Consider the following 13,088-nt stretch of genomic DNA (forward strand, 5'->3'; position numbering starts at 1 on the left):
GGTTTGTCAGTGTGCATGGGTGACTGCAATGTCCAAAAGGGACACTTGCCTGTGTTCCTTTGACTACTTCTGTTCCAAAGATGATAAAGATGATATATGTGTATAAATAAAGCAAGATGTATTTGAAATGTGCTTATGTTCTGCATCATTAGTTTTTTCACTGTTGGTAGCTAAACTGCAAGAATCTGAACATCTGCTACCACCTGCTAGCTCAAGTGTCTGCAGGAAGCAGTGACAGCAGTTAGAAAGGATCACCTTTAAAATATTCTCTCTTTTCTTTCTGCTGTTCTCTTTTAACTAAGCACTGTCGTCTTAACTTAGCTCAAAATTTAACCTGGTGCCATATCTAAGGAATGGTTTCTAGAGTGTTAAGAAACCATTCTGTAATGGCAGAAGAAGAAGAAAGGACATGACCAGAGCTGTTCTCACTCCATCACTCTCCACAAACGCATGGCCACCATCCCTTGTAGATACGTGTTAATCTTATATTTGAGTCAATATTACTCCATCTGTAAAAGCACGTGAAATACAGATCAGTGCTAACATCTCCAATGGTACTATGATGTATTAGATTATGATTGTTTTGTATTATACTTACGTTACAGTATTTTAATATTTGTGTTACGTTTATCTTATTCCTCACAGGTGAGATATGTGCTTTTAAAATTCATGGACAAGAAATGCCATTTGAAGCTGTTGTGCTTAACAAGACATCTGGAGAAGGTCGTCTTCGAGCCAAAAGTCCAATTGATTGTGAGCTGCAGAAAGAATACACATTCATCATTCAAGCCTATGACTGTGGATCAGGACCAAGTGGAGTAAACTGGAAGAAATCTCACAAGTAGGTGAACATGACATTTATTTGCTTTGTTGTGCATTTACTCTACAGTACAAATCAGATTGAAGGGATCCTGTTTATAGAATCATAGAATGGTTTGGGATGGAACCTTTTAAGATCATCTAATTCCAAATCCTCGCTGTAGGCAAGTATTCCTCCCTCTAGACCACGATGCTCAAAGCCACATCTAGCCTGGCCTTGAATGCTACCAGGGAGGGGGCATTCGCAACCTTGCTGGGCAACCTGTTCCTGTGCGTCACCACCTTCACAGTAAAGAATTTCTTCCTAATATCTAGTCTAAGTCTACCCTCATTCAGTTTAAAACCATGTTCCCTTGTACTGTCGCTACCTGTCCTTACAAAAAGTTCCTCCCCAGCTTTCCTGTAGGCCCTTCAGGTACTGGAAGGCTGCTATAAGGTCCCCCTGGAGCCTTCTCTTTTCCAGACTAAAGGGCTCCAGGTCTCTTAGCCTGTTCTCACAGGGGTGGTGCTCCAGCCCTCTGATCACCTTCATGGCCCTCCTCTGCATCTACTCCAACAGCACAGTGTCCTTCTTGTGTTGGAGGTTCCAGAACTGGACACAGTACTCCAGGTGGGGTCTCGCAAGAGCAGGGTAGACGGGCAGAATCACCTCCTTTGACCTGCTGGTCACGCTTCTCTTGATGCAAGCCACGATATGGTTGGCCTTCGGGGCTGCAAGCGCGCAGTGCTGGCTCATGTTGAACCTTTCGTCAACCAACGCTCCCAAATCCTTCTCGTCTGGGCTGCTCTCAAGCCATTCTCTACCCAGCCTGTGTCTGTGCTTGGGATTGCCCCAACCCAAGTGCAGAACTTTGCACTTGAACTTGTTGAATTTGATGAGATTGTCACAGGCCCAACTCTCAAGTCTGTCCAGGTCTCTCTGGATAGCATCCCTTCCCTCTAGCATGTCAACTGTGCCACTCAGCTTTGTGTTACCTGCAAAGTTGCTGATGGTGTACTCGATCCCACTGTCCATGTAGCATACAAAGATGTTAAATAAAACCAGTCCCAATGCTGATCCCTGAGGATTACCACTTGTCATCAGTCTCCCCTTGGACATTAAGCAGTTGACCACAACCTTTTGAGTGCAGCCAGAAAGCCAATTCCTTATCCAGCGAGTGGTTCATCCATCAAATCCCTTTTTCTCTAATTTGGTGACCAGGATATCATATGTATGTTTATACTGTAGTCGTGTACAAAGCAGTTAAACTAAGACGATTAGTTGTCACAATGGTTTGTCCATTTTTAATTCCTGTTTCTTTTTAGAGATTTTTTCTTTTTTTGTCTCTGACAGTTTGACTTACTCTGCACTGGTTCCAGCTGAAGCTTTTAACAGAACCACAGTTTAAGTGGAGAAGTGTATCTCAGTTTTGGTTAACTTTTCCATTCTTGCTTTTATATTAAATACATTGACTAAACAGATCATCCAGGAAATAGAACCTAGCTTTTAATTGGTACTTAGAAATTCTAAGTAAGTATTCTCTCAATTCATCTCATTTGAAATGGTAAGAAAAGGGAAATTGACCATTTTTTAGTATGTGCATATATGTAAGCTATTGCAGTGTTGCCTTTGCACAGTGGATTTCTGACCTCAGCTTTTGGACAGTAAGTCCCAGAGGAATTCACATCCTCTAGTTGTAAAGGGGTATTCAAGGTAAATAGGTGGTACTTTTTACTGTAGAGCCAGTTTCCTGCACAACTTTTAAATAAAGGCAGTACCCTTTTCCCCCTGCAAGTCATGAAACCAAGCTCCAGACCATTTGTCATTAACTCAGATATAGACTGTACAACAGTTCATTTTGCTAGGAACCACTTAAATGATTAATAGGTCTTCCTTTTATTCATCCAGACAATTAAAATTTTCATTAGCTCTGTAATGCATTCCAAACTCTTTTAGGATGTTTAAAAAGAATGTACATTTAGAAAAAAGTCTGCAATATCAAATAATCATCAAGTTACAGAAACAATTTTTCCTCAATACTATTATTTTTTATAGCATTTTTCACTCACAATAGTAACAAGCTACTGAGTGTTAGACTTGGAAAATTTGGTCTAATCATGGCCATTAAATCTGGCTCACTCAGACCAGGCTTTGCCATGCTTTCTTTCGTTTGTATAGTAAACACGCTAAGCTAGGCTTTTGGAGTCCAAACACTTACTCCTGGTTCTGCCATTCATCTGGAACATCCCTTTTCTGTCTGCTTGTTGCCCAGCTTATCCAACCAGATACAAAGTTGTTTCAATTGAGTACTCTGAGAGTAGCACGTTAAGTACAGAACATCTCTTATTTTTGACCCTCAGAGGCTTACCATAATGTGTATATTGAAAACGTGATGCAGTCATTATCTTGATAAGAAGTGCCAACAGCAAGGATCCAGTTCTTAAATTTGCAAGTAAATTAGTGTCTTGGGATTTAATGGGGAATCTCAGACCGACATCAGTACAAAGCTTGTGTTGCATCATTTTTCTCTGCTACCAGGCATTTCACTTTTAAATATTGACACAACTCTTCTCTTTATAAGGCAAGTTACAAATATTGTAGCTAGTTCAATAATTAGGTAGTTATAATCATATAATCATCAGAGGGTGAAATACTTCATATTGAAGAGTGCCATAAATTGACAATTTTTATTTAATAAGTATTTAATAAGCTTTTTTTTTGTCTTTTTTTTTTTTTTTTTCCATTTACTGACCCATTTTGCACTGGTATAATGTCACCAACTTTCTGCTGGGCTCCACGTTAAAAGGCAATACAGTTTTAGCAGGGAGCCCTTTGAGTTCCTCTCCCTGACACCTTTGGCACAGTGCTTTTACCTACAGAAACTTAAGGTATTAAGTTGGGTAAATTAAATACAGAAATTCAGTAATATCTCATTTTAGCAAATGTTGACATGTTCTTCTATATATTTTTTTGTCAGTCCTTTTACATTAAGAAAGCAAACTGCTAATAATATGATCTTACTTGAAGTCATTCTAAACTATTTTCTCTTTGATTTCTTTTCTTACCTGTTTTAGGGCAGTTGTCCATATCCAAGTAAAGGATGTTAATGAGTTTTCACCAGCTTTCAAGGAGAGTATGTATAAGGCCACCGTGACAGAGGGAAAGATCTATGACAGCATACTGCAGGTCGAAGCCATAGATGAGGACTGTTCCCCGCAGTACAGCCAGATCTGCAATTATGAAATTGTCACAACAGACGTTCCTTTTGCTATCGATAGAAATGGTGAGTATGGAGAAGGATCTGACCTTAATTTCTGGGACAGATAGTGTTATTTTTTGTAGAAAGTATATAATTAACAATTAATACCAGCTGATAATCCAGCCCTTTGAGTTTTAACTCAAGAAATTAATACTGTTCTCATCTCTGAGAATGAAGAAACTGTAACGTTGGAAAATTGCATCTTATTTACGTTTGATGTGGTCAGAAAGTGCCACAATAATTTGCATCATGGATATGAAAAAATGGTTTTATAGATGTGCAGTACCTTTCTCTGACGGTCAGTCTGTTCTCCAAGTTGTCTAAAATCTAGTTTCCTGTGCAGGAGATTGTTTTTTGTAATGCAGCATGTAGCCCTACTTAATTTATTTGCAGGTTTATAGCTAGTCCCAGTCTTCTGAACTCTTTTGAACAGGGTCTAAATGCAGAATGGACTATACTGACTGTGTTTAGTAGTTCACAGTTCTAATCATTTGTGGTGCTTCCTGAAGTTGGTCTCCTATTCTGCAGTACAGAATAAAATATGCTTTGGAAAAGTAGTAACATTTTTCAAGGGTTCATATTTTACTTGGTTTTCTAGTGTAATACTAAATGGATATCTCAAAAAATAATGAACCCTAATAAGTTTTCCATATGGTGCACTTTCTAATATTGGCTTCTCTATCTGTCAGCTTCTTGCTGCTTCTACTCAAGTTCTTACCAGAGAAAAGCACAGACTTTGTCACTGAGTTTGGGAGAAGTGGCTGGGCTGCATTTAAAATGAGCTAAGGATTCTCCCTCCCTATTCTTTGCTTGCTTTAGACAATAGAAAATCTTAATTCTGTATTTCAAGTGCTTCAGCAGTGCCATATTGGCATCGTTTTGTAAATAGGAGTGCTGTTATCTCTGTACCTGCGGTGGAGACCCATGATGGACCCATGGGAAGTTCTTCTACATGTGCACCAAACTGCGGTACTGAAGGAAATATCCTTCATGTTACTGTTCTTAGTTATCAGTATTCGCAGGTGCACCCTTGTGAAAAATTAGAAAATATAATTTCCTGTGCTTACAGAACATGTTTCCCCAAACAAACACCCTGTTTGTATATCCAGCAGTGTTCTGATTTATCTGATTTATCTGATTTTTTGCCAGTTTGGAGATCGAAAGCATGCATGGAGCTACATTTTCTCTAAGCAGTTGTTTTCATATTGGAATGTTTTATTACGGAAAGAGAAAAAAGAAAAAAAACATCTTTCTCTAGTTCAAAAATGATCCATCTTTATTTGCACAGCTCTTGCATAATGTACAGCTGAGCATCAAAAGATAATAACCTGTTAGCATCAGTGCAGTGTAAATGGTGTTGGTGGAAAAAGACCACTTGTTCTAATACCGTCATTTGGAGGCAAGCATTCTATATACTGTATATAAGATGTAATCATGAGTATGTCTGTGTTTAGGTAAATGTTGAGTTGGTTAGGTGAACAGGCTTGTGACTTACAATGGTTAAATAATAGACAAAAATGAGCATTGTATGGAGCAGACATTCCAATTGCTTATGCCTTTTCAGGTCTTATCTCACAGTGCAGCTGGCTCTTGAGCAATCACGGCTTCTTTTATGTCAGAGGCATGATCAAAAGCACATTAAATGTCAAGTGTCTTTGGTTACATATTTGTCCCCATGTGCTTGTGACCTGCTTTCCAGCAAAGACAACAAGAAGTTGGGTTAAAAATGACTTTAAAGACCAAGAATAATTGGTGTTAGGTTATAATACCTGCAGTTTCTTGGTCATGAATTCAGTTAATAACTCTTTGATCTATTTGTTCACTAGAAGAACACTGCTGCCGCAATCAACAGTAATTGCAGTCTAATTTGCAATTTTTTAAGATAATGGTGATTGCTTAAGCCCACTGGGATTAGAGACAGAGAATAGATGGTTGCACTTTTATTTTGTGAGAGAAATATGTTGCTTTGTTCCAACGCATTTCACTGCTCAGAATGTCTCTCTTTGCCAGCAGATATAAGCTTTCTCTGCTGCAAATTCTTTGGCATTGTTCCCATTTTTGTTACCTGTGGGATATATTAAAATAGATGTATGAGGTGCTTGGGACTGTCTGTTAATGCTGTGCTAATTAGGATTTTGTTTATAGTTTTTGCCCATTGTGAAAAACCAATCTAGGGTCTCCATTCTAGTGAAAGTCATGTCATTGTGTCTTGTGGAAGTGATCTTTTTTTTTTCCCACTTTTCAGAAATACGGGTGTGGTATTTCAATTACCAGAAATCCTCCAAAAGTAAAGGGTTTGTAATAAAATGCAATTATCGGTTCATATGTTGAGATGTTTCTTTTGACCACAAACCTGTGAAAATACCATTAACAGACTTTGAGATAGATGAACATGCTTTGTCATCAGCTTTTACCTTTTGGTAGATCATTTCCTTTTTAGGCAAAATTTATTTCTTGTATCTATATCAGTCCAGGGAACATTTTGTTGTATTGAAAAATTATATTACACATTGCAAAACATTTACAGAAAGGAAGAGAGAACCCTCCAGACTGCAGCCATGCACAGTGTACTTCACATCACCAAATTGTGTGAGGTACAAACTGGTAAACACTGGCACGGGAAGCAGCATTCAGTATAGACCTTAGTAGGTCATGCACCTAAAGAAAAGTAAAATAAAGCTTCCTAATTTACATTTGGCATCTTTGACTCAGTGCTTTTAATTTCTTTCTGATCTAAATTATTTCATGTGAAGAAAGTCTAGTATTCCTAAGATTCATCTTTTTGTATATGGAGCCTAATTTGGAAGGTAATGAACTCTTATCTGAAAAATACAGTTAAATGCAACCATATAGTGGCAAAGGAAAAATCTGTGCTTTGCTGTACAAAGAACTAGGAAAAAAGGTATAAAATATATTTTAAGAGACTTGAACGTGCAGCTCAGTCTAGTTTCCATTGGCTTGGAAAAGCTCATGTTTCTGAAAAAGAAGTCATACTACTCCTGTTGACATACTGTCAAATACAGCTCCTCTTGGCTCTGTTCTGCCAAGGATATTGAGATGTTGAAGCCATTTGTGCAGCATTGCTAGCTCTGGTGTCATGCAAGGGTTAGGAGATTAAAGTTCATACTCCCTGCATATACAGGAAGTAAGCATGAAATTCAAATGGGAATTGCAGTAGTAGAGTAGTTAAGTCTTTCTCCTGTTCCTGTGAATAAGATCTTTAGAATAGGATGAAAGACACCCATAAAACAGGGAAGTCTGTATCAAACTATTCCCAAAACTGACCCTGAAGAAACAGGAGTGCAAATTTGTAAGTCCTCACACAAGAATATTCATATTTCCGTTGTCACTTATCAGCTTTCTGTTTTGTTTTTAAATCTGTTATAACTCTTGGTATTTCCAGAAAAAAAGGCCAATGTTTAGAAAACTTGAAGAAAATTAACTGTGTATTGTGTCGAGAAGGGAACTTACGTTTCCCTTCAAAATTTCCTTTTTTATTGATTACCTTTCTGTTCATGGATGAGATGCAAATAGAAATTCTCAGTCTATCGCTAAAACATTAGTATTTGTTTACAGTGCTATAGTGCTTAGTCTTTGTAGTGCTTACCATCTGCGTCTGCTTTTAATCATAAATTGTAAAATAACAAAGTAGTATAAAGCATCAGAGATAACAGAAAAATTGCATATTTAGGGTATCAATGAATTGCAGTAATACCTACTGGGCGTCCAAATGACCTTCCATAACAACTAATCGTCAGTATCTTTGTAGTCCAAATCTTAAAAGGCAATTATGAAATTCAAATCTTGGAAGAGGGATTTAATGAAATGTCAATATGGTGTGTGTTTTACAATCTTGGCAGACAGTTAACGTGCCAAGCAAAATCTAGCTTTTGATTTAGCCAGTTTTGATTTCTTGAATTATCTCTGATGATGAAGGACTAAAATAATACCAAGGAGAAGCAAATAGGGTAGCTTAAAAATTTCTGTAAGAGTATAATGCATAAAGAACAAGTTAGCACGTACTAAAAGAAATAATTATGTACACAATTGGCAGTTTTTCACCAAATACTCTTAGACAGGTATTGATCAAGAAACTCAAGAGAGTAAAATGGGTAGATTCGAGTTCTGTTGTTTTGTTAATTACTCACTCAAAAATAATGAAGTTGATATCATTCGTGCAGTTGTGTTTGTGATGAGGAATGGCAGATGTAAGAATGCCTAGCAAGATGCCTGTGAAAGAGAATGGAGGAATATGTAGTACGTAGAACCATTTCCATTCTGTCCTCTAGCTTGTCTTCCTTCTCCATTTGAGATACAGAAAATGGTGAGAGGACTCGTTCCCTCCTCTGTGCCCTGCTCAGTAAGGGAGAAGGAAAGGCTGAGAATCATCACAAAATATGGATTGAGCCTAATTTATGACTGCAGAAGTAAGGGCAGTTTTAAACTACAAATTTTGAATTGTAAGTCACTGATAATTGTAAGAAAAGTATTCTTCCATCCTGACCTGAAAAACTTTTTTAAAAGGCTTTATAATAGCAGTCTGAAAAGTTTTAGGCTCTGAGAAGATGATGAATGTGCATCAGAGAGACGCTTATTAGAAGTTTTTACTATTGGATGCTTAGTTTAAGGCTGCCTTAGGAAGGTTCATTTGTCTGCTCTCTCTCTAGTCTCTAAATTCATTTAAAAGAAAACAAAAGCAGTGTCAGTGATGTACTTGGATGGGCACTTATGGAAATCAGACCACAATATTTGACTGAAATTGAGGATTTGGGTGCTCCTCATTTCAAATCTGGCCCAATTTTGCAGATCTGTACGTGTATACATTTAGGTGGAGTGTTGATCCAGAGCAAGCATTCTCATTCAAATAGATGGTATAACAACGAAGTGCAGACATGTTTAATACACTATACAGTCTCAAATTTTGTTTTAAGCAATGAGGGCATTTCAGTGGAAATGGGCAGAATTAAAATGCGAAACTCTTTAATTATATGTTCATACAGTTACCTAGTAATCTCCTGGTCTTGCAGGAAGTACTCTGAGAAAGACATTTCTTTGTGAGTTATTTCTTTGATCTTGAAACAGGTGATTTGTCACCTTTATATGTGTGTCAGGTTCAGCAGGTAATTTCTGTTATTGCTGAGTTTTATTTTCCATGTGGTAGCTCAATTCTGTCATGTCAAATACTGCTGAGCTTTCTGATGTAGAAGGTGATTCTGCACCTTACTTTTAAAATCCAGGGAAAGGTGTTAAATATCTCTCACTTAAAGGATAGTAACTTTACGGGGAAAAAATACTTAGGCTGGAGTTGCATTCAGCGTTAGATCTCAAGTGCAGGGTGCAGCTGCCACATTAAGGCAGTGTGTTCTGGGAGGATGTGGAAAATAAGGTTGCATCTACTTATACTTTGCATTTGAATATTAATCTTTAAATAGTCTTAGTCTTCAGAAAATATTGAGCAGGTGTTTGCTAATACAGATGTGCCCACGTGTGTCCATACGTTAGTAAAGACGATTGTAAGTTGTCCAATAATTTCCCTTCATCCAGTAAAAAAATAAAGTACTGCCCACTCTTTGTAACTGTCCTGCCTGTGGATGTCCTGTGTGTTCCAAAGAGCTTAGGATTTGATTAACTCTACCTTGAATGTGATATTCCACATATGCTTAGTCAAAAATTCCTGAATGTTATCTCTTATTGAATCTATAGGTAACATCAGAAACACTGAGAAGCTAAACTATGATAAACAGCATCAGTATGAGATAATGGTGACAGCTTTTGACTGTGGACAAAAGCATGCAAGAGAAGATGTCTTAGTGCAAGTTAACGTCAAACCAGTGTGCAAACCAGGCTGGCAAGGTAAGGTTTAATAGCTTGTGTATCTCACCCAATCCCCCCTTCTATCCCTAAGCAAGCAAACAAACTTTTTTTTCGTAGTCTGTCTAAATATACTGAAAGGTTAAAAAATTATTCTGGCTTGTCTTTCTCCTTGGAATTCGGTTTTATATGTATGCACAAATGCATGAGTGAAGGCTTGTTCAACCTGCAATGGGTACAAAAGGCAAAGTTTATCTTGATTACTGTCATCGTATTGAGAGAGTTCAGTAGGAATTTATTTTTGAAAAATGGTGGTAAGAAGCTGCAGTCCACCATCTAAAATGAGGAAAAACTCAGCTAGTGATAAAGTGGGAAGATGCAGAGTAGAAGAAATTAAGATGAAAAGGAAGGCTGAATTAAGGAAAAATCAACTTCATACAACCACATTATGGAGACTTTGTTCAGGACTAATCTGACGTTCCAAATTATAATTTTTAAAGACAATAATCCAGAAGGAAAGAATCATTTTCACTATTACGCTTGCATGTACTTGAATTTGTAGAACTGGCACTTAGAGAAAAAAGTATTTAATTTGTAAATTGAGGCCACCTCTGGTCTAGAAGACTTCACAATGACGTAAATCTGAAATATCATAATTCCGTTTTCACAGTCTTCATTTAAGCAGAACCACATTTTTTTTTCATGGATGCCTCCACCCCCATCAAGTATTTCAGAAAGCATTCTTATAAAAATATAAGACTACTAAGTATTTCGACGCTTTATAACAAAGGCTCTTGATTTATGCCATATTACTTATACTGTCTCTACACTTTGGAAATGTTCTGTTTCAGTTTTGTGGGGTCATTGCTAATCACTGCTACGCATTTTGTCTTAGAATTTCTATTGGAAAGTTGCTGACTTTTCATTTGCAATAGGGAATTTTAGTGACTGAATAATTTTTTCAAAGAGATATCAGTAATGATAATAAAGTAATGTTTATATTGCCAACTATTGCCATAGCTATATAAGAGATCAAGTGTCATATATACCTCAGGTGATCATTTGTGGTCAGATCAGGTACATACAGTTACAAACAACCTCAAAGCTGGTTTTATTTTCATTTATTGATGCTTTGGTTTATCTTCTATTATGTGAGGTTTGTGTTTCTAATGAAAATCTGGAATTAAACTTCTAATTTAGGCATACAAAAAATTATTCTTTTTCTTAGAAGTAAGGCTGTATGTTAAACTAACCACTATGACAGTCTGCCAAGTTGGTAGCTGGAAGCAACCTCTTAAAAAAACAAAAACAACAACAAAAAGCACTATGTGATAGTTTAAAGCAGCTTGACTGAAGTGTCTCTAGTAAGGAAGGATGTGTTTTTCTAGTATTCATTTTGCTTGAATTTGGACTTGGTAGTTCTGTGGTAAAATAGCACAAATGCACTCTGTCTTTATTCTGTCTGATAAAGTTTTATGATAGATATTTATTACAGGCAGGGCAAAAATATCAGATAGTTCAGATATTTTCTGTTTTAGCTTATTCCTTGCCTGTAGAATTGTGTCTTTCTGTCTGTCAGCAAGGTGACTGCTTCATTTGCTGGCAAGTCTTTGGGTTGATTGACACATGGTGCAAGGAGATGGCATTTGTCTTCTCAGGGTATAAGATACGTAAGTAAACAATTGGGTGTGAGACATTAGTTCTTAACTATCAAGTCAGTAATTATTATTTGAAAGAAAGATGCAGCATAATTCATTCAGAAATTTCTTCATTTGTTTTATAGATACAGTTTTTAAGAACCTACTTATTTCTGAATGTGAAGATAATCACATTTGATGGTGTTTTTCATTTTGAACCAATACCTGTAAGGACAAACTGCTAATAGAAATTAACTAGAAAAGCTTACTGGTACTATTTTCATCACTTAGAGAAGAAATCTGGAGGGAGACTAGGAATGGAAGATATTTATAATGTTTTTAGTTCCCTGATGCTCTATCCCAGGCACAGAATATAGCACTTGCTCTTGTTAAACTTCAACCACTTGCTTACTGTCCAGGTGAGCACTTACTACCAGGTAACAGTGGAGACTGCAGTTGAGGAAAGGTTATGTGACAGTGATAGAGAATTTCAGCTCCACATCTATGCGTTTGCAGGTTTTTTTAAGCAACAGATTTCTGTACTATCATCTGCACATTCTGGGTGTTTCTAGCTGTTCCTCTAGCCTCTACTTTTGTTTCCCTGTTCTGTTGACATTGAGCAGAGACCGTATACTTTTTGCTTCAGTGTGCGTTTTTTGATTCTTCCAGAACGTTTGTTTTTGCTGCAGTACATTTACTGTCATATTAATATTGATTACTATGAAGCTATAGCTGTCTAAGTTCAGGAGAGAGAAACCTGTAGCAACACAGAACTAAATATCTGTATAGCATTTTTATAAAAAGTATCAGGTCATAGGGGAAATAAGAATCAAAAACTTGTAACTTAGATCATGTTCTTTTAACCTGTTAATAATACCATAATAGTGTATTATCTTTCATTACTTGTAGGACAAGTTCCATGAAACAGAAGGAATCATTGTCTCACAGTTGGGTTAGCAGAAATAAATAAAATAAGATAATGTGCTAAATAATGTAATAGAAAAGCATACAGGAAGAGTTTAGCCACAATAAATAAATGAAGAGCAGAGTAATGTAAGAACCTAGTCTATACTTCGAGATTTTTGAAGTTTTGCTCAATTACTGGAAATCAAGCCAGAATTGAGGTCAGGTTGTTCCTAAAAATCAGTGATTTCAGGTGAAATGTAGTTACAATGGCATAAAATGCACAAACAAAAAAAGACACAACAAAAAACCAAAAACCTCCCCTAAAACAAACAACAGGATACCTCAAGAAAGTGTTGGAGGATTCTGGCTTTTCCGAAACAAACAGGGAAGGTTGAATAAGTGTCCTGGTTGTGGCCAGGATGGAGTCTCTGTAGCTGATACAGTGCTGTGCTTTGGATTTAGGATGAGAATAATGTTGATAGCACATCAATGTTTTAGCTGTTGCTGAATAGTAGTTGCGTTACGTCAAGAACTTCCCAGTTTCTTGTGCTGTCTGCCAGAAAGGAGTTGGTGGTGTAGAAAAAGTTGTGATGGGACACAGCCAGGACAGCTGTCCAAAGGTGGCCAAAGGGACATCCCAGATCATAGGAGTTGGCAGGAGGGGGTTGGAGGCTGT

The 13,088-nt window shown here is 37.1% G+C and overlaps 1 protein-coding gene across 4 annotated transcripts in view; it reads left to right on the top strand.

Moving 5' to 3' along the window:
* Positions 1 to 13,088, top strand: part of CLSTN2 (calsyntenin 2) — a 486,477-nt gene that overhangs the window by 411,718 nt on the left and 61,671 nt on the right. For all 4 annotated transcript variants that reach the window (XM_090147201.1, XM_090147200.1, XM_090147202.1 and 1 more), the window contains 3 exons: positions 646 to 841; positions 3,874 to 4,082; positions 9,762 to 9,911. In XM_090147201.1, the coding sequence (XP_090003327.1) occupies positions 646 to 841; positions 3,874 to 4,082; positions 9,762 to 9,911 (555 nt within the window). The remainder of the gene's footprint in view (positions 1 to 645; positions 842 to 3,873; positions 4,083 to 9,761; positions 9,912 to 13,088) is intronic.

Source organism: Phasianus colchicus, chromosome 10, assembly GCF_987193195.1.
Source record: "Phasianus colchicus chromosome 10, bPhaCol1.hap1.1, whole genome shotgun sequence".
Classification (NCBI taxonomy): domain Eukaryota; kingdom Metazoa; phylum Chordata; class Aves; order Galliformes; family Phasianidae; genus Phasianus; species Phasianus colchicus.